This window comes from Castor canadensis, chromosome 6 (genome assembly GCF_047511655.1).
Source record: "Castor canadensis chromosome 6, mCasCan1.hap1v2, whole genome shotgun sequence".
NCBI classification, from domain to species: domain Eukaryota; kingdom Metazoa; phylum Chordata; class Mammalia; order Rodentia; family Castoridae; genus Castor; species Castor canadensis.
The window spans coordinates 80,294,562-80,316,922 of record NC_133391.1 but is presented as its reverse complement, the minus strand read 5'-3'; the positions used below and the strand labels follow the sequence as shown (position 1 = coordinate 80,316,922).

At 39.0% G+C, this 22,361-nt stretch overlaps 1 protein-coding gene and 1 pseudogene across 1 annotated transcript in view; both read left to right on the top strand.

The window, feature by feature from the left end:
• The window catches only part of Ctnna1 (catenin alpha 1), a 146,790-nt gene that overhangs the window by 6,563 nt on the left and 117,866 nt on the right, over positions 1–22,361 (top strand). Inside the window, exon 2 of the mRNA XM_020156099.2 lies at positions 20,760–20,866. Within this exon, the coding sequence (XP_020011688.1) occupies positions 20,762–20,866 (105 nt within the window). The 5' untranslated portion in view covers positions 20,760–20,761. The remainder of the gene's footprint in view (positions 1–20,759; positions 20,867–22,361) is intronic.
• Positions 4,040–4,146, top strand: LOC141424491 (small nucleolar RNA SNORA31; annotated as a pseudogene).

The window sequence follows — 22,361 nt, the reverse complement described above, 5'->3', positions numbered from 1 at the left end:
TGGATTAAATGGTAGATCAATGTCTAGCTTTTTAAGTAGCCTCCAAATTTTTTTCCAGAGTTGTTGTACTAGTTTACATTCCCACCAACAGTGTAAGAGGGTTCCTTTTTCCCCACATCCTCGCCAACACCTGTTGGTGGTGGTGTTGCTGATGAGGGCTATTCTAACAGGGGTGAGGTAGAATCTTACCGTGGTTTTAATTTCCATTTCCTTTATTGCTAGAGATGGTGAGCATTTTTTCATGTGTTTTTTGGCGATTTGAATTTCTTCTTTTTCTGTTTAGTTCACTTGCCCATTTCTTTATTGGTTCATAAGTTTTGGGAGAATTTAGTTTTTTAAGTTCCCTATATATTCTGGTTATCAGTCCTTTGATGTGTAGCTGGCAAATATTTTCTCCCACTCTGTGGGTGTTCTCTTCAGTTTAGAGATCATTTCTTTTGATGAACAGAAGCTTTTTAGCTTTATGAGGTCCCATTTATCTATGCTATCTCTTAGTTGCTGTGCTGCTGGGGTTTTGTTGAGAAAGTTCTTACCTATACCTGCTAACTCCAGAGTATTTCCTACTCTTTCCTGTATCAACTTTAGAGTTTGGGGTCTGATATTAAGATCCTTAATCCATTTTGAGTTAATATTGGTATAGGGTGATATACATGGATCTAGTTTCAGTTTTTTGCAGACTGCTAACCAGTTTTCCCAGCAGTTTTTGTTGAAGAGACTGCTATTTCTCCATCATCTATTTTTAGCTCCTTTGTCAAAGACGAGTTGGTTATAGTTGTGTGGCTTCATATCTGGGTCCTCTATTCTGTTCCACTGGTCTTCATGTCTGTTTGTGTGCCAGTCCCATGCTGTTTTTATTGTTATTGCTTTGTAATATAGTTTGAAGTCAGGTATTGTGATACCTCCTGCATTGTTCTTTTGACTGAGTATTGCCTTGGCTATTCGTGGCCTCTTGTGTTTCCATATAAATTTCACGGTAGATTTTTCAATCTCTTTAATGAACGTCATTGGAATTTTGATGGGAATTGCATTAAACATGTAGATTACTTTTGGAAGTATCGACATTTTTACTATGTTGATTCTACCAATCCATGAGCATGGGAGGTCTCTCCACTTTCTATAGTCTTCCTCAGTCTTTTTCTTCAGAAGTGTACAGTTTTCCTTGTAGAGGTCATTCACATCTTTTGTTAGGTTTGCACCTAGGTATTTATTTTTTTTGAGGCTATTGTAAATGGAATTGTTTTCATATATTCTATCTCAGTTTGTTCATTATTAGTGTATAGAAATGCTAATGATTTTTCTATGTTGATTTTATATCATGCTACCTTGCTATAGATATTGATGATGTCTAGAAGCTTCTGAGTAGAGTTTTTTGGGTATTTAAGGTATTGGATCATTTCGTCTGCAAATAGGGATATTTTGACAGTTTCTTTACCTAGTACTATGTTGAATAGGAGTGGAGATAGTGGGCATCCTTGTCTGGTTCCTGATTTTAGAGGGAATGGTTTCAGTTTTTCTCCGGTAAGTATAATGCTGGCTGTAGGTTTGTCATATATAGCTTTTATAATGTTGAGGAACTTTCCTTCTATTCCTAGTTTTCTTAGAGCTTTTATCATGAAATGACGTTGGATCTTATCAAAGGCTTTTTCTGCATCTATTGAGATGATCAAGTGGTTTTTGTCTTTGCTTCTGTTAATGTGGTTTATTACATTTATTGATTTTCGTATGTTGAACCACCCCTGCATCCCTGGGATGAAGCCTACCTGGTCATGGTGAATAATCTTTTTGGTGTGTTGTTGAATTCGGTTTGCCATTATTTTGTTGAGGATTTTTGCATCAGTGTTCATTAAGGAGAATGGCCTATAGTTCTCCTTTTTGGAGGTATCTGCCTGGTTTTGGGATAAGTGTAATACTGGCTTCATAAAATGTGTTTGGCAGTTTTCCTTCCCTTTCTATTTCGTGGAACAGTTTAAGGAGGTTTGGTATCAGTTCTTCTTTTAAGGTCTGATAGAATTCAGCAGAGAATCCATCAGGTCCTGGACTTTTCTTTTTGGGGAGACTCTTGATTGCTGCTTCAATTTCATTTTGTGTTATAGGTCTATTCAGGTGATTAATTTCCTCTTGGTTAAGTTTTGGATGATCATATGTATCTAGAAATCTGTCCATTTCTTTAAGATTTTCAAATTTATTTGAATATAGGTTCTGGAAGTAGTCTCTGATGATTTTCTGGACTTCCATGGTGTTTGTTATCTCCCCTTTTGCATTCCTGATTCTACTAATTTGGGTTTTTTCCTCTCCTCATTTTAGTCAGGTTTGCCAGGGGTCTATCAATCGTGTTTATGTTTTCAAAGAACCAACTTTTTGTTTCATTAATTCTTTGTATGGTTTTTTTGGTTTCTTGCAATGTCACTCAGGTTGGCCTTGAACTTGTGATCTTTCTGTCTCAGCTTCCTGAGTTCTGGGATTATAGACTTGTATTGCCACACCTGGCCAGTTCTTTTTTAATTTTAATTTTATTTTGTGGTGCTAGGGATTGAACCCAGAGCCTGGCAAATGGTAGGCAAGTATGCTACCAGTGAGCCACACCCCCAGCCTGCAATTTTTTAATTTTTTTTTTTTTTTGTTATTGAGTTGTGAGTTTTCTTTATTCTGGATATTAATCCCTTATCAGGTATATGATTTATAAATATTTTCTCCCACTTTGTGGGTTACTCCATGAATAGTATCCTTTGATGGACAAAAGTTCATAATTTTGATGAAGTACAGTTTATTTTTTGTTGCCCATACTTTTGGTGTCATACCTAAGAAGTCGTTGCTAATCCAGTGTCATTGAGCTTTTATTTGTAGCTCTCTTCCCTCCCCCAGCTAAATTATGGCTACCTTTGGAGCAGGAATTATGTTACTGTTTTAGACACTTTACTTCCTGCATGGTGAGCACATGGTGAACAAGGAAAGAAATTTTAAAAATCTAATTCTTAAAAGGGTAATATAAACAATAGAGTTAGAACGATGTAGTGGTTGGTGTCTTGTTATTGCTGATTCGTCATTGATTGTACGCCTGTTAGCTGATGAATTATGACAGCATGCTTTTTAATCTTATGATACTCAGCCCTAGTTTGAACTTTTTCATCTGTGTAATGAATAAGTGATTTATAAGGAATATTTATTTAATTTCTGATGTGATAAAATGCACATTTGTATTTCAGTTTTGGAGTTGTGGACAGGACATGTTTTTAATCCATAGTAAGTGAGTTGCCTTACCAGTAAAATCAGCAAACAAGTTCAGCATTTAAGTGTCACTATGTTGCTGACTTAACCTTCTTTAAAACTCTTCTCAACTATAAATTCTTTTGCTAGATGCTGAGTTCCTTCAAAAACTTTTGTTCTCTTGTGTTTTTGTGTTTTCTGACTTAACTTCTTTGTCATAGCTGGTACTATTTAGTAAGTCCTGAATTAGTTGCAGTGATACAATTTATGGTGTGAATAGGAGTGTGCCAGATAGATGAGAGGATGGAGACATAGATTAACATTCAGATTATTCAGTTTTTTTTTTTTGGTGTTACTGGGGTTTGAACTCAGGACCTCACACTTGTTAGGCAGGCATTCTACCACTTGAGCCATTCAGCTACCCCTAAGTTTTTCTTTAATAAAACTGATCTATACTACCTAGAGATACTCTATTTTGGTGTATGTCTTTTAATCTTTTTCCTAGGAATGTTTGTTAATATATGCTCTTTTGAGGGTAGCACTCCCAATGTCCTAATGACTTTTCATTAGCCTCCATAATGTCTTAAAGGTTCCACTACCTCTGGTTTTTGATACAGCATCTTGCTATGCAGCCTCCCAAATGCTGGGATTACAGGTATTTATCACCACGCCCAACCTATCTACCTCTTACATCACCACACTAGGGACCGAGTTTCCTACACATGAACCCTTGGGGGGGGGGCGGGGCACGGCACACCAAGCGTGTGCATTGAGGATCAGCATGCACCTTGGTAGCATTTTAATCTCCCTACCCCATCACCATATATGATTGCTGTTGAATACCCTAGTCGAAATCCTCCCTCTTGCACTAGGATGCAAAAAAAAGTAATCCCTGTTCTCTCTGTCTCTGTAGCAGCCCAGATTGAATTGGGGAATACATTGATAGGAAAGAAAAAAAAATCCTAGCTCCCAGAAGAGAATAAAGAGAAAAAAAGAGGGGAGGCAAGAAAGACACTGGCCCAGTAAATTCCCTGAAAGTCACTTGAGCTAGAGGAGGAAGACTTGGAACCATAGGAGAGGTGTAATAATGGCTGCTCTTAGTGTCTCTGCTGAGCAGCAATTAGCAATCAGGACACAGATCCCCAATATTAGGAGAACAGGGTCCTTACTGTCCATCCTGGCTCTTGTAAGCTGCTACAGTAATATGTATCTGGCTATTTGCCCTGGCTAGGGGTTAGAGATGGGATAACTGCTGCTGAGCTAAGCGCTGAAACTAAACAAGATTAGTTCAATTTACTGTCCAAGCCTTTCCCATGAACTTTTAGTTTCCAAAGTAGTTACATCAGACAGACTCTGCAAATTGCCTAGGTTGGGATGAGGATTCCTGGTGCTTCCTTCTCCACCATCTTCTTAAAGTCCTTTCCTGGAATTTCCACTCTAATTCTGTGTATTATTATTTGGATATTTTCTTGCAGTGCTCTTAGGCAAACACTCTGACTACCAGCACTATATTGTATGTACCACATTTTGTTTATTCACTCATCCTGTTGATGGACATTTGGGTTGTTTCCAGGATATGCTACTTTTTATAGCTTTTAAAATTTTGCCCTCCAAACATGTGCCCGAGATACATCATGTTTTTTGCACTTTAAGCATTCTCAATCTTACTGTTTGAATACTTGAGTGGGTACTGTAGTCTAACTGTTGAATGAAGCTGAAAGAGATTTTTTTTTTTTCTCTGTGGCAGTACTGGGGTTTGAACTTACCAGGCAGGCATCTCTACCACTTGAGCCACACCCCCAGCCCCTGAGTAAATATTTTGTACACATTTATTCTAGTTGTATGCACTGCTCTTTTTGGAAATAAAATAAATTGACTTAACTTTTTTCCTTTTTGGTGGTTCTGGGAATCATGCTTGCTAGGCAGGTGCTGTACCCCATGAGCCATTCTGCTAGCCCTTTTTTGTGTTTGGTATTTTTTTTTTTTTTTTTTGGTGGGACTTGGACTTGAGCTCAGATCTTTATGCCTGCAAAGCGGCTTGAGCCACATCTCTACTCCATTTTGCTCTGGTTATTTTGGAGATGGGGGTCTCACAAACTATTTACCCAGGCTGGGCTCTAACCTCCTGACTTCAGCCTCCCAAAAAGCTCAGTTGGGTATTTTCTTAAAGTAAGATCTCACTTTCAGGTCTCCATTTATTTTGGCCGGGCTGGCCTGAAACTGATCTTCCTGACCTCCTCCCACCTTCAGTCGATAGGATTACAGGAATTGAGCCACTGGCTCCTGGCTTAACTTTTCTGTATATGGATTGTGTTGAGGTGACTATACAACTGTTTTTTGAGTAGTATTCCAGAGTGAATTAATTTATTTAGGTTTTGTGTGTGTTTGTTTTTGCCATGAAGTCTTCCTGTTTTGTTCATGTTGGTTTTAAACTCCTGGGTTCAAGTAATTCTGTATCAACCTCCGCAGTACTTGGGACTACAGGTGTACACCAATGTGTCTAACTCCAAAGAGTAAATTTTATTGCATACAAAAAGTGATAAAGCGTGGGAGGTGTGGCTCAAGTGGTAGAGCATCTGCTTTGTAAGTGTGAAGCCCTGAGTTAAACCCCTCCCCCCCAAAAAAAGTGAAAAAGGGGACCAGCGGAATGACTCAAGTGGTAGAACAATTGCTTAGCAAGCATGAGGCCCTGAGTTCAAATGCTAGTACCTCCCAAAATAAGGCAAAACAAAACAAAAAAATAAAAGTGAAAAAGTTCCTGGGCACTAGTGGCTTATGCCTGAATCCTAACTACATGGGAGACTGAGATCAGGAGGTTCGAGGTTGTAGGCCAACCTGGGGAAATAGTTCACGAGACTTTATCTCCAAAGTAATCAGAGCAAAATGGACTGGAGGTATGACTCACGCAGTAGAGTGCCTGCTTTTCAAACATGAAGTCCTTAGTTAAACCCTACTTCCATTAAAAAAAAATAAAATTAAAGGACTGGGGACATGGCTTAAGTGATAAGAGTACCTGCATAATAAGTACAAGACTGAGTTCAAACCCTAGTACTGTCCCCGCTCCACCAAAAAAAAAAAGAAAATTAAGTATTTTTGGGAGACTAGTTTGACTTTATTTTTTTTCTTGTGGTACTGGGGATTGAACCCAAGCCCTCATGCAATCTAGGGAGACACTAAACCATTGAGCTACATTCCCAGTTTCTCTTTTGACTGTTTTCCCCCCACCCGACATTAGAGTTTGAATTCAGGGTCTCATGCGTGCACACTCTTAATGCTTGAGCTGTTCTGCCAGCCCTGATTTTCTATATGGAGATAAAGAAGTAGTGAAAAACAAAGCTGGGTGTGATGATCACATCTGTAATCCCAGCATTTAGGAGGCTGAGGAAATTACAAGTTCAAGACCAGCCTGGACTACATAGTGGGACAATCTCCTGGGTGGGGGGAAGTGAAAAAATGAACTCAGTTATCTTTTTTTTTCCCCCCAGCCCAAATAACTTTTTTCCTCAAGTGTCTATAAAGGACCACACTTAAGTCTTAAAGAACTTTTGTTTAGAACCGGGTGCTGGTGGCTCACACCTGTAATTCTAGCTACTCAGGAGGCAGAGATCAAGAGGATTGTGGTTTTTGGTTCATGGTTTGAGGCCAGCCTAGGCAAATAGTTCATGAGATTTCAAAAATACCCAACATGAGAAAAGGACTGGTGGAGTGGCTCAAGTGGTAGAGCTCCTGCCTAGCAAGCAGGAGGTTCAAACCCCAGTACCACCAAAACAAACAGACAAAACCAGTAAAACTTTTGGTGAGAACACTATACCGAATTATCCATTATTGAACGTTCAAAGTGTGCAAAAATAACCATACTTCAAAATAAAACATCACCATTGCCTTTTCTCCGTTGGAGCTGCTAAGTGTTCATTTTCTTCCTTTTTATATATATATAATTTTCAAAGTTTTCTTCATATGCAAGTATGTCTCAACTCTGTTTCTAATGGAGCTTGAAATTAGTATGCATTTCTACTTGTTTGATGGATTGTCATCTATCAATCCTGCTTTTTGGTTGGGATTTAATTTGTGCTTTTTACTAGCTACAAATTCAGAGTGATGCATACAACACAACTATAGTTACAAGGGCAACTTTGGATTCTAAATATTTGTAAAAAGTATTTGATCATTTGAAACAAGTACTGTATGAGTAGTGTGATTTCATTTTTTAAAAAATGTCATGTTTTCCTTGTTCTCATTTTACAAAAAGAAGGAATGGAATTACATTGTGGAAGTTACTATAATATTTCATTTTTATGAGATTTTAAAAAGGTTAAAGGACTTGTACTGGTGGAATGGCTCAAGTGGTAGTATGCCAGCCTAGCAAGCATGAGGTCCTGAGTTCAAACGTCAGTACTGCACTCCGTCAAAAAAGTTAAAGGACTTTTTTTTGTTGTTGTTCATTTATTCACATGTGCATACATTGTTTGGGTCATTTCTCCATTAAAGGACTTTACAAGAAAAAAATTATCTTTTGCCTTGGAATTTTGTAATAAGTTGGATAGGGCACAGTGGCTTGTGTGTGTAATTCCTTACTCAAGGCAGAGATTGGGAGGATTGATGTTTAAGGCCAGCCTGGGGCAAAAGATATGGAGAACCCCAATCTCCATCTATAGTCAGGCATGGTGGTGAGAACCTGTGGCATCATGGTCTCACACCTACCCTGTCAGAATAATAAGTAAAGTAAGAAAAGGACCAGCGTGTGGCTCAAGTGATAAAAAGCCTGCCTAGCAAGTTTGAGGCCCTGAGTTTTACCCAGTATTGAAAAAAAAAAAAAAGTGGTTTAATCAGTGTTAAATAGTTAGTCTTTTTTTCTTTTTTTTTTTTGGTGGTACTGGAGCTTGAACCCGGTCTACACCTTGAACCACGCCACTAGCTTCCTTTTTTGTGATGGGTTTTTTTGGAGATAGGGTCTCCTGGACTATTTGCAGGGAACCACAATTAGCCTGAGCTCTGCCTCCTTGAGTAGCTAGGGTTACAGGCACGAGATACCATTGTCTGGCTGCTCTGGTCATTTTGGAGATGGGGTCTCTCAAATTATTTGCCCATGCTGGCCTTGGACCACTATCCTGATTTCTGCCTCCCCAGTAGCTAGGATTATAGGTGTGAGCCCTTGTTGCCCGATTTCTGCAGGTTTTCTTAAAACTGAAAGTGCTATCATAATTCAGGAAACACCTTCAGTGTGGCCTATTTCAAGTGATATGAAGGGTATGAGTTTTTGCTAATAATCCATTTTTCCTGGCTCCAGTACATACTTTCCAAGCAAAGATGCATTGTTACTATTTATTTATGGTATGTCTAATATTTCATTATATTAAACATTTCATTATTGATTCAGACTCTTAATTATAGTTTATGAAATATAGTGCAGTGAATAAACCAGAGACTGAAAGGGAGAGGCAAGTTAAAATTACTGACAAGTCAGTGTTTATGGGGTTTTCTAGTTTTGGGCATTTCCAAATTAACAAAAGTTTCTATAACCATCTGGTAGCATTTTCTTCCATGGACCAGGGGTCATCTGATTCCAGCAAAGCTTTGAGCTGACTTTGAAGTGTATCTTTAGAAACCTGTCATTTTTGCAGAGAAGTGGCTAAGTGAAATGAGAGCTGATCCCTTGTGGAGTTGGGGTGGGGGGGTTGGTTGGTGGAATTCAAGGAGATGGAAGATGGCAACACTTGAGAGAAATTTAAGCTTATTTGAATTAAGACCAGTGACAGATAAAATGTTTTCTAAGGCCAGGCACAGATGACTCATGCCTGTGACCCTAGCTACTCAGGAGGCAGAGATCAGGAAGAATACGGTTTGAAGCCAGTCCCAGGCAAATAGTTTGAAAGACCCTATCTTGAAAGAAACCCATCACAAAAAAGGGCTGGTGGAGTGGTTCAACTGGTAAAAGTGCCTGCCTAGCAAGTGTGAGGCCCTGAGTTCAAACCCTAGTGCCATCCAAAAAAAAGGAAAAAAGGTAAGTGAAAGAATTTAGAGTCTTCTTGTTGGGGACCTGGTTTGGTGGTGTTTTGGTCAGCAGAGATGGGGAAGGTCACAGGAGAAGGCTGGGGTGGAAGTGGGAAGATGCTTGGGTTCATGGTTGTGGCATTCGAGGAACTGAGTTCTGCAGTTGAGTGTGTGGAGAAGTGCTGGAAAAGAGGCTGTAGAGGTGATTTTCTGCTTTCACTTTGGTAACTGGAAGAAGTGGCATTTGCTCCTACTACTGGGGGTGTACTTTACAGTGGGTTTGTGGGACCCTGGTCTCTTCCTCCTCATTCTTGCTTTGTGGCTATTATGTGAGTGGGCTTTGCTCTGCCACACTGTCTTGCATGATCTTTTGTCATAGGGCCAAATGCTGATGAAACATCCAAAACTGAACCAAAATAAACCTTTTCTCTTTATAAATTGATTATGTCAGGTATTTATTACAGTTAAAGAAAGCTGGCTAACACAGTCCTTTCCCTCCCCTTTGGAAATGCGTGGTTTCAGCCTTTCTTAAGTAATTGAATGCAATGTATCTAGAATATTTTAAGATAGGAGGGATAAAATCCAAGCCTCTTAACATTTATTCATTTATGGCTATACTGAGGTTTGAACTCAGAGTCTTGAGCTTGCTAGGCAGACACTCTACCACTTGAGTTAACACCCCCAGTCTTTCTTTTTTGCTTTAGTTATTTTTTGGATAGTGTTCTGCTTTTTTTTTTTTTTTTTAAACCCAGGACTGGGCTCAGATATAATCTTACCTGTGTGCCTCACATAGCTGGGATTATAGCCATGTACCACCACTGGCTTATTTGTAGAGATGGGGTCTTGCTAACTTTTGCTTGAGTTGGCCTTGAACTATGTTCCTCCTGGATAGCTGGAATTATAGGTGTGAGCCACCATACCCAGCCCTGCCTACTTTTTTGTTGGGAGGAGTACTGGAGTTTGAACTCAGGGCCTTGTGGTTGGCTGTGCATGTGCTCTACCACTGGAGCCACACCACCAGCTCTTTTTAGTTTTTTTTTATTTTTTGAATAGGATCTTTTGTGTATGCCCAGGTCCACCTGGACTGAGATACTTCTATTTATGCTTTCTGTGTAGCTAGGATGACAGGTGTGTGCTACCATGCCTAGGTTTTTTTTTTGTTTTTTTTTTGGTTGAGTTGAGGTATTGCTAACTTTTTTGCCTAGTGGGCCTTGAATTTTGATCCTACTAATCTTAGTCTCCTGAGTACATAGGATTACAGGCATGAACCACTGAGCCTGGCTCTGGCCCTGTCTTCTTAATTTCGTATTTTAATCTCAGTGGTTTCTGTTTCACTACCCATTCTCTATTTTTCACTTATACTGTGGTTCATGGATGGTACCAGTGTTCTTTTCTTTTTTTTGGTGGCATTGGAGTTTGAACTCAGGGCCTCACACTTGCTAGGCAGGCATTCTACCTAGCAAGTGAGCTAGGTACTTGAGCCCCTCCACCAGCCCCACCAGTGTTCTTTGATATGTTTGTCCTTCACAATCTGAAACAACCACCCTCTCCTTAATAATGTCAGAGCTCAGGAGGCCTAGCATCCCTGACTAGCTGGAAATTCCTTTGTGCTGTTGGAGGTCCTTTTGTGCCCTTGTGGAGAACTTCACAACTTTATACCTTCTGTTGTGACTGTTTTCCTATGTAGACTGTGACCATTTTTCTTGAACTTTTTTTTTTCTTTTTGGATAATCTTCAAACCTAACATAAAAATTTAAAGTAAGTACAGTGAGCCCTGAATTTACCAATTCACCTGGATTGATCAATTATTAACATTTCTCAGATTTGTAGTGAACGATTGCAAACCTCATGGCATTTCACTCAAATTCTTTAGCATGTTACTCCTAATATGGACATGGTCATGGACATATGCCACTATTATACCCAAGAACTTTTACATTATGTAATACCTTTTAAAGAGTGGTCTGAGAGCTGGATGTGGTGAAGCCCTTCTGTAACCCAGCATTCAGGAGGCTGAGGCAGGATCATTGTGAGTTCAAGGTCCTGTCTCAAAAAACAAAAACAAACACAAAAAGAACTGTTTGAGGATTAGTGTTGGCTCTCCATGGGAGCTCTTGAGAAATGTAGTCTGTGGTCCCTACTCTAGACCTACTGAATCTGAATCTGTCCTTTAAAAAGATCTTCAGAAATGTATAGTCAGCTGGGTACTGGTGGCTCATGCCTGAGATGGGAGGTGGGGTGAGGATCATGGTTTCAGGCCACCCTGGGCAAATAGTTCATGAGACCCCCCCATCCCCAAAATAACCAGAGCAAAATGGACTGGAGTTGTGGCTCAAGTAGTGGAGCTTGTTTGAAGCCCTGAGTTCAAACCCCAGTTCTATCAAAAAGAGAGGAAAAGAAGAAGTGTATAGTTTATATTCATATTTATATTCTCCTAGGTTATCCCAGTGATATACTTTTACTTTTTTTTTTAATCAGGAATTAAGCGCTCACATTGCACTCAGTTGTCATATCATCATACCTCTTAAGCTTGATTTACAGTCTTTAAATGACAGTGACTTTTTTATTTGGCTTCTTGAGGCAGTGTCTTGCCATGTAGCACAGGCTGGTCTGGAATTCATGATCTTCCTGCCTTAGCCATCTTAGAGCTGGGATTACAGGCATGTATCACTATGCACAGCCTTGCTGTTGACATTTCTGAAGTGTTTAGGCAAATTTTGTACATGTTCCACATTTTGTATTTGTCTGATATGTGATGTTTCTTATGGCACTGCAGTGGGTTGTCAGGTTCTACTGGTGGTGATGTTAAGTTTAAACACTTGATTAAATAGCATCTGCTAGATATCTGTTGTAAACACACCTGTTCCCTCTTGGTTTTAATAATTAATTGCCGTAATATCTGCTTAGAATTTCTAATTAGTCTTTCTGTCCCTGGCATCTATCAGAATTCTTAGAACATGGTAATTGGTCAGTCACTAATGAATGACAAAATAGGTCATCAAAGGCATGTATACAATACCAGTTTTAGAGTTCTTGTACCTCTGAAGTGGTACCTTAGTACCTTAGTGGTTACCTCTGAGTAACCACCCAAGACTTTCCAGTTGAGTCTAGGCATCTTTTTGCCTGGTTTTACAAAAGCACTTTATGCTGTGAGTTTCTCAGCTATGTGAAGAGTTTCTTTGTCTTTAGTCTCATGTTCTCAAACAAATACTTCTTTTCCCTTTTTTTTTTTTTTTTGCAGTACCAGGGCTTGAACTGAGGGCCTACACCTTGAGCCACTCCACCAGCCCTTTTTTGTGTTAGGTAGTGCAGATGCTTGTTTTATATTTTGCATTTCAGACTTGAGTCATCCAGTTTCTTATGGAAAGGGACTTATCTTTGCCTGTATAATCTGTTAAGAGAGGGTTTTTTTTTTCTGTTGTTGTTGGTGGTACTGGGGTTTGAAAGCAGGGCCTCATGCTTCTAGGCAGGCACCCTACTGCTTGAGCCACTCTGCCTGCCCTTTTTTGTGTTGGATATTTTTGAGATGGTGTCTCTTGAACCAAGATCTTCTTGATCTCTGCCTCCTGAGTAGCTAGGATTACAGGTGTGAGCCACCAGTTCCTGGCTGTTATGAGAGCTTCATGCAGCTTTCTGTTAAACTCTTCTATTGTTAATGTTTTTGACAGTAATGGGTTGGAAGCTAAGAATATGAGTATGTATCTGGCCCATTATACAGATAAGTGCTTCACCTCAGGAACTTGTTTTGGTTTTTCCTTTACTTCTCACTTCTTCTGTTGTTTTTTGTGGTGTTGAGAATCAAATCCAGAGCCTTGGGCATGCTAGATAAGCCCTCCAAATTGAGCTTACATACCCTATCCCATTTCTCATCTTTTCTTGCTCTGTTCCAGTCACACTGAGTTCCTGCCTGCCTGCCTGCTGCCTGCCTGTCTGTCTCTTTCTCTTTTTTGTAGTACTGGAAATTGTACCCAGTGTCTGATGTATACTAGGCCAATACTCTTCATCTTGAGTCACATTCTAGTCCTTTTGTTTTTACTGTTTTTGAGTAACTGGGTTATAGACTTCTGCCACCACACCTGGCCCACACTCTGTTTTTTAAGACCTCCAAAGATATTGCCTCATCTGTGCTAAAACACCCCCTCATACACACACCAAACTTGACTGATTCCTTTTTTGGGAGGCGTGCAGAACTGAGGTTTGAATTCAGGGCTTCAACCTTGTTAGGAAGGCCCTCTACCAATTGAGCAACACCTACAGCCTATCTTTCTTGACTTTGAGATTTTAACTCAAAAGTTTTCAAGATAGGGCCCTCCAAGACCTACCTAGTTGCATTGTGATTACCCTAATTAATTTTCTTCTTAGGATTGTTGTTACCTTATTTATGTACTTGTTTATTACTGTAGTGAAGGCAGGGGTCCTTTTTTTGTCTTGTTGACTAATGTCTGGAATAGTGCTTGTACAGAGGAGCCACTCACATATTTGTTGAGTGGGTGTGGCTAAATGGATGACCAAACATTGTTGTTTTAGTATGTTTTCCTTTGCTTAGTACTTTTTATAATCAGTGTGTTTCCTGATGCTTATGGCATGGCAATTGTTTCATTCAGCTGTGCCCCGTGTTTCCCCATTGCCTTTGATGCCGTCAAGAAAATAAGAAAAGGAACAAAATAAGAATGGCTTAAAGTATTTTTTGATTATTTTTTAAAAGAGCTAGCCACATATCCTTTTCCCCACAGGTCTGTATATTTGGAAGGAGAATAACTTCTGTGTGCCATAAGTGCCTGTTATAAAATGTATGTGATGGGTTGATCACATACAAATGATAAATGACTTATTTAATTCAGTTACACTGCAGAAGATGGGAACTTTTTACTCTGATTATATTTTGGTCCTCAGGGTTAACCAAGACTAAAAATTCTTTTGAATGATGCTGTAATTGTGATTAGAAATAGGCTATTAATTGGGGAAGTAGTTTTCTTTTTGTTTACATGGACCTTATGAATTTTTTTTTTTTTCCTTGGTGGGTCTGGGGATTGAACTCAGGGTTTTGTGCTTGCAAAGTAGGCACTGTACAGCTTGAGGCACTCCTCTAGTCCATTTAGCTAGGGTTAGTTTTTGGATATGGGGTCTTGTGAACTTGGGCTGGCCATGAACCTTGGTCCTCCTGGTCTCAGCTTCCCAAGTAGCTAGGATTGCTGGGGTGAGTCACTGGTGCTTGGCGAGGATCTAAATTATATTTTCTTACCCCTCCCCTTAGTCCCAGCTGGCTTACAGTTTAGAAAAGGAAGATGACAGACTGGAGGCTGGAGATTTAGTCAAATAGACAGGATTTGGTTTTCAGGGTGAGTCTTAATTATAAAAGTTACCTTTTTTTTTTTTTGACAATTACCAGGAGATTTGAAAGTTGAGATTCCAACAGATGTGTTAACTCCACTTAATGTGGATGCAACCTGGTAATCCACAGTCCTATATTCTGTGCAGTGTGACAGTTAATGTTGCTTTGGGTACTTTTAATTTCTAAATTTTCTGATTTGTATTTAAATGAACCATCCTAAGATTTCATTAACATAACCTTGCTGTTAAAAAAATTGGCCTTGAGTAGCATGGTAGGGATAGACAAAAGCTTTGGAGCAGACACATTTTTAAGAATGATGTAGCCATTCTGTTGTAAATGAACGTGTAATGTCTTTTGAGAAGGTATATATCTCTTTGCACAAATGAGGCAGTTTGCCAACAGTTAGCATCCTTGGTTCTAATGGAACTATGCTTTTTTCTTTCTTGTTTCTCTTTTAGTCAGTCATACAGATTGCTAGCCAAACAACTGCATATCTGCCCATTTCTGAATTTATAGTGATATTTTGCTTTATAAAATAAGGTTACCATTTATAAGGTAATGAAGATTGAGTAACTACAATGTAACTTTCTATTTAGCTCCACTAAGCATAATCCCTCCTGGAAAAACAAGGTTGCTGTAATTCATTAAGGTTGGCTAGCTTTAGTAGGTTTTGTAATAGATCTTGTGAAGGAGTGCTCTATAAGTTAATTGGAAAACTAGAAACTGCCAAGAGTTTTAAAAGTTGTTTAGCAACTCTAAACAATACCATTAATTGTAAAGAACCAAAAGATCTAAGATTAAGACAGGAGCTTTTTCTTAATAGGCTTGTAAATATTTTCATATCAGGGTTGCATAATTCAGTTCAACTAATATTGTGTCTCCCTGAATAAAGTACCTTGTCACTAACTTAATGGAATATAAAGAAGCATAAGCATGGTTACTACCCTGAAAGTTAAAATACAGCTAAGAAGACCACATGCTAAGTCTGAGAAGATATAGTTTAATAAAACAATTCAAAGGCTGAAGTGAAAAGAATATTGGAATTTCATGGCTGGAAGGATGTGGAATATAGAATTAAACCTCTTTTTTTTTTTTTTTTTTTTTTTGAGATATGGCCTTCTGGTCTTGAACTCCCCATCCTATTGCTTCAGCCTTCTGAATATTGAGATGATAGGCATGTGTCACCATGCTGACTCTCTTTCTCTTTCTCTCTCTATCTCTCTCTCCCCCCCCCCTTTCTATTTGCCTAGGGCTTGATCTCAGGGCCTTCACCTTGAGCCACTCCACCAGCCCTATTTTTTTGTGAAGGGTTTTTTGAGATAGGGTCTTGTGGAATTGTTTGCCTGGGCTGGCTTTGAACCATGATCTTCCTGATCTCTGCCTCCTGAGTAGCTAGGATTACAGGCGTAAGCCACCAGCTCCCGGCCCTTTTCATTTTATAGTTGAGCAAACCAAGGTAAAGTGACTTGCCTAAGGTCACAGAGTAAGTTACTGACAAAGCTGGTGTTTCCACTAGACCATGTTCTTTTTAGATTTTAAGCTTTTAGTTTTTGAAATCCTTTTAGGTTGGGGACATCAAAAACATAACTTGGCTCCATAATATAGTTTAATAATGTTTAGTGTCACTCTTGCAGGTGTTTTGATTAAGGATGCTATAAAAGCCAGTCTTTTTCCACCACAGTTATTGAAAGTCTTGAAAACTGAATGAGTTCTCAGTTTTCAAGTGTCAGTATATTTCAAGTGAAATATTGAGTCCTTTTATTCAACCTCTTTAAGCAGGGGTCCAAGTCTGGCGAATTTCTGTGGAGGGAGACCTCAAAGACTTTGCTTAAGAGGATGTGGAGATCTGGAACTGGAAGACATTTGGGGGAGAAATCTGTTAAGAGGGTTAATGGCAATGATGCAGTCTCTGATGAGAAGATTTCCAAATTCTTTGTGTCCCAGGTGGAAGAATCCATGGCAGGACACATGGGTGTAGTAGAGTTTACTAAGGTTAGAAGGGGAATTACAAAAGTGCATGGTGGGAACAGGTAGAAGCTGGAAGCAGAGATAGAATCTTTCCCTTTTCTGGTACTTTTATAACTTTTAAAACTTTTAACATATTGAAAGGAAGAACCTGGTGATTCCTAACCACCAATAATCAATGAGTGGGTAGGGGTATGGGTGGTCCCTGGGCAAGGTGGGAATAACTTACACACATTTGCAATAGAAAGTAAGGCTCTGAGAAAGAGAAGAATGTTCAGACTGAAATATAATATAGTCATATGTTCTAAGAGTCCTGAACTTTTCCCCAATTCTGGTCTGCCTCAAGAGGTTGCAGAGTAGTGACCACAAAGGCAAACACAGTACACAGATGTGTTTGTCCTGCACAGTGGTAAAATTTTTGGGAAGTTGTTGCTAACAGTAAAGTTCGGAGATTTCATATAAAAATCTGTCTGGCTAGAAATTCAAATGGCCAAAAAGCACATGAAAAAATGCTTACCATCTCTAGCAATAAAGGAAATGCAAATTAAAAAAAACCATACTAAGATTCCACCTCACCCGTTAGAATAGCCATCATTAGCAACACCACTAACAACAGGTATTGGCGAAGATGTAGGGGGGAAAAAGGAACCCTCTTACACTGCTGGTGGGAATATAAACTAGTAAAACCACTCTGGAAAAAAATTTGGAGGCTACTTAAAAACCTAACATTGATGTACCATATGATCCAGCAATACCACTCGTGGGGATATACCCAAAAGAATGTGACACAGGTTACTACAGAGGCACCTGCACACCCATGTTTATTGTGGCTCTATTCACAATAGCCAAGCTATGGAAACAGCCAAGAAGCCCCACTACTGATGAATGGATTAAGAAAATGTGGTATTTATACACAGTGGAATTTTATGCAGCCATGAAGAAGAACGAAATGTTACCATTTGCAGGTAAATGGATGGAATTGGAGAACATCATTTTGAGTGAGGTTAGCCCATCCCAAAAGACGAAAAATCGTATGTTCACCCTCATATGCGGACATTAGATCAAGGGCAAACACAACAATGGGATTGGACTGTGATCACATGATAAAGAGAGAGCACACAAGGGAGGTGTGAGGATAGGTAAGACACCCAAAAAACTAGATAGCATTTGTTACCCTCAATGCAGAGAAACTAAAGCAGATACTTTAAAGCAACTGAGGCCAATAGGAGAAGGGTACCAGGAACTAGAGAAAAGGTTAGTTCGAGAAGAATTAACTTAGAAGATAACACACATGTACAGGAAATCAATGCGAGTCAACTCCCTGTATAGCTATCCTCATCTCAACTAGCAAAAACCCTTGGTCCTTCCTATTATTGCTTATACTCTCTCCTCAACAAAATTAGAGATAAGGGCAGAATAGTTTTTTTTTTCTGCCAGGTAGTGAGGGGTAAGGGGGAGGTAAGGGAGGGAGCGGGGGTGGAGGGGGGTGGGAGGAGAAGGGGGAGAGGAATGACCCAAACATTGTATGCACATATGAATGAAATAAAAATTAAAAACATCTGTCTGGCTTCTCTTGAAAATTCAAATGATCTGGTAACTCTGAGTCTGTATGATAGTGTTCCCTGTAGTTGATGGACAACTGGGTACAAGCTTTCTGATTTGGCAATCCTGATCCGTCCTAGATGCTCCCCACCTATACCTGGAGAGGCCAAGAATCATCATCACCATCATCACTGCCATTGGTACTGTGGATTGAACCCAGGGCTTCATGTTTGCTGTGCAGGCACTCTACCACTTGAGCCACACCTCTAGCACTAATTCATTATTTTGCTTATACGCTGCCCTTTTTTTTTTTTTTTAAACGTGTGAGTGTAGGCTCAGTAGTAGAGCTCACTCTAGCATATATATGGGAGGCCCTTGGTTCAGCCCTCAACAGCTTCCTGAAGTGACTGAAATTATTTTGTACCCCCATATTTCAAAATTAGGAAAAGACCCAGAAGGCTTTTTATTTCAGAAAAAGGGTTCGATTCCGGGCCAATGCAGTGGGCTGACCCTTGCTTGGTGCTGGTGGCTCTCACCTGTAATCCTGGCTACTCAGGAGGCAGAGATCAGGAGAGTCATGGTTTGAAGCCAGCCCAGGCAAATAGTTTGTGAGACCCTATGTGGAAAAAACCCATCACTGAAAAAAGGGCTGGTGGAGTTCAAGCCCCAGTACCGCAGACAAAAGGGGAAGAGTATGTATTTTTTTTTGGAAAATGAGTTATTATATGTTCTGGCTTAATAAACACAAATGCAGGCCTGTAGGTGTGGCTCAGGTGGTAGAACACCTGCTTTGTGAGCATTAAGCCCTGAGTTCAAACCCCAGTCAACCGCCCCCCCCCCCCAAATCCACAAATGTAACCTAAGTGTACCTAAATGTCTCCTTGTAACTAGCTTTGAGGCAAAATAGATAGATGAGGTGACAGGGATTTTAAAAATAATAAACATTAAAGGGCTGCACTCAAAAATTAAAACAGACCAGTAAGTAGAAACTGAACAATCAGAGCAGCAAGCTTTCTTCCTATCACCTTCTCCTTTTAAATGTTCAGTTACAAGAATAGGGAGACCTAAAGGGACTATCTTGAATCTACCTCTTTGTAGATGTTAAGGAGCTGCAAACTGATGAGGTATAGAGACAGAAAATCAAAAGGCATGTCTGGCAAATGAAGTCCTGAAACTCATACCTGTTGTACCTATGTTTAGACCACATCTCCTTGTTTTTTGAATAATAACAAGACTCATCTTAGCCATGTTTGTGGTAGTAAGTCCATCCTGAAACCATTGTCTCTAAACTGCACAAGAAGGAATTCAACATGAAATCTCCCATGTAAATACCCTAGACAAGAACCACCATTTGAAGTCTTATTCACTCTTCATTTCCTGCTTGTGAAGTGCAGGAAATGTGCTGCTCCCTCTTTCCTATTTCTCCCTACTTTTTCCTGTTTTTCTAAAGTAGACCTTACTAGATTTTTACCTTGTGAGACCACTGAAATTCTTTTCATTATGGATCTCAAGTTCCAGTGATTTGTGTGGAAACTGGGAAGCTGAGGGAACCCCCTCCCTCTCTCTCCCTCTCCCCTCCCCACTTCAGTAACAGAAATTGGGAAGCTAAGTTGAATTTTTCCCTTTCCCCCTTATTGGGGAAAATCCTTGACTTTTTCTTACCTGTTACTACCTCTTGGCTCCCTCTCTATACAATCCTGAAAGAGTGTGTTGAAGCAGTGTCTGTGGGATGCTAGAAACTAGAATCTATGGGGCAAATAATTTTTTTCTGAAGTGTGTTACCTGTGACATTTGATGACATTTGCTTGAGCTGTTGGCAGCCCTTTCTAGAGCATTTCATCTCCTAAGGTTTACTGACTTGAGTTGATTAGTTTAGTGGACAAATAACCTTTAAAGACCCATGTATAAACCTGACATAATACGTGTGTAGAGAGCAAATTCTCCTACCTGTAGTGAAACAAATTCCTTGAAAATTGACATTTTGTGTTACCAGATTAGGGAAATCCAGATTTCTTTTGGCATCCTCATTTCCGTGATTTCAGAATTTTTTGGATGCATGGCTAATCACAGTGATGAAAATTTAGAAATAACATTGATAATACACTGATAACTCAGAATTCATATTCAAATTTTTGTCATCTATATGTTAAATCTGTATTTCTTACTGACTTTGACATTTCTTAATACTGTGGACAGTTATTTTGTGCACGATGCCTCACTTTTAATCAGTCTTGTATTTCCTCATGACAAGATTGAGATTAATATAATTTTGGGGTGAAATATTATAGAAATGGTGTTGTATCCTTGTTAATGTATCATTATCAGGAAGTACATGATGTCAGTTTGTCCTTATTGGGGATGTTAACTTGATGAAGGTGATGTGTGTTTTCTAGACTGTTAAATTAGTATTTTCTTCCTTTATCATAAGTAATCTAATGAGAGTTCCTATGATGATGAGCATTCTTTTTTTGTTTTGGCGGTACTGGAGCTTGAAGTCGGGCCTACACCTTGAGCTAGTCAATCAGGGCCCCCCCCCCACTTTTTTTTTTTGTGATGGGGTTTTTGAGATAGGGTCTTGTGAACTATTTGTCCAGGCTGGCTTTGAATCTTGATCTTCCTGATCTCTGCCTCCTGAGTAAGCTAGGATTATAAGTGTGAGCCACTAGAGCCTGGCTTCATGTTTATGTTTGATGTTTGTCTGACTTTGGCTGTTTGTCTCTCTTAGAAATGACTGCTGTCCACACAGGCAACATAAACTTCAAATGGGATCCCAAAAGTCTAGAGATCAGGACTCTGGCAGTTGAAAGACTATTGGAGCCTCTTGTTACACAGGTAAGAATCTGAAAACACAAATACATAGTTTTTGTGACATGGTTCTGTAGTAGTAGAGAACCAAACACAAGACCAAAGTTATTTAGTTCAAAGTCTTAAATTGAGTGGTTGAGCTTATTTTGTTAGTAGTAATATCCATGGATTTATTTACTCCTTTAGAACCTACCTGCTGTTGACTTCTTCAGTCTTAATTGTCAATAGGAGAGGTTATTGGTATGTAGTGTAGTTTTCCAAATATTTGCATTTTGTAGGTAATTTCACCCTTTCTTAAGGGGAAATCCAAAGGACACAGGGTGTGGACCCTTGATTGTTAAGGTTCCTTTACTCAATTTATTGCATCTTTCCTTGTGTAGGATTAATTGGCATGTAATTCAGTTTGAGGATGTAGGTTTGGTATGTTTTGCTGCAAATACACATACCATAATGCGATGACATTAGCTGTGTACATTTACTATTTTGGGTGTGTGTGTGTGTGTGTGTGTGTGTGTGTGTGTGTGTGTGTGTGTGTGTGTAGAGAGAGAGAGAATGAATATGAGATTTAGTGGCATTTGCTATCTTAAAAAAATTCCATTCCAACTCAAATATATACTAATATTCTATATATCTATATGTAGGTGTATGTGATAAAGTTAGCGTATTTACTTAGACCTCATATACTATAGCCTTCAGGTCTTTTGTTTGGCAAATTTACATGTAAGAAATCTTTAATCATCTTCAACTTACAGATCATTAGATATTATACTTGTTAATGATGGTTAATGTTCTGGGACTTAAAGCATCATCACAGTAGGCTTCTGTGGGCAATTCTTTATTAAGGGCCTTTACTAATTAATTGGTAAGATTCGTGTGAATAAATCTGAACAAAGACTTCAGAAGCTAGTCATCTGAAAATGTTTTGTAAAGATCGGTAGTAGTAGCTGGGGCATTGGTGGCACACTTCTGTATGTGTAACACTCTGGAGGCTGAAGCAGGAGAATTGTGATTTTGAGGTTTCCTGGGGTACATGGTGAGGCCCTGTCTCAAAAAGAAAAAAAAAAAAAGATTGATGGCAGTGATTAAAACATAACCCTCAGGTAAAACTAAATTTATTGTTAACCTCTTCCTGGGACTTCTTGATGACTTATAATAGAGACATCTAACTTATCTCTAGTAATTTATTTTTAATTTGTAAAATCAAACTAAAAATCTAATTATATTTGAGGAATTAAAATATGTATTACATTACCTTACACATTGAGAAAGTTAAATTATTTTGGAAACTAAGAAGTACAGTGTCATTTTTATATATGTTAAATATGTAGAGAGAGTTGTGTGTTATTTAATGCTTAGCTAGAATATCTTAAGTGTGATTTTCATTTCCTTATGAATAACTTAACTCTTATTATCTTTAAATATGTTAGTCTTTCTGTTACTTTCATTTTATTTTGCTTTTCTGGTACTGGGGATTAAACTCAGGGCCTCAAGCATGCTGGGGAAATGCTCTATCACTAAGTTG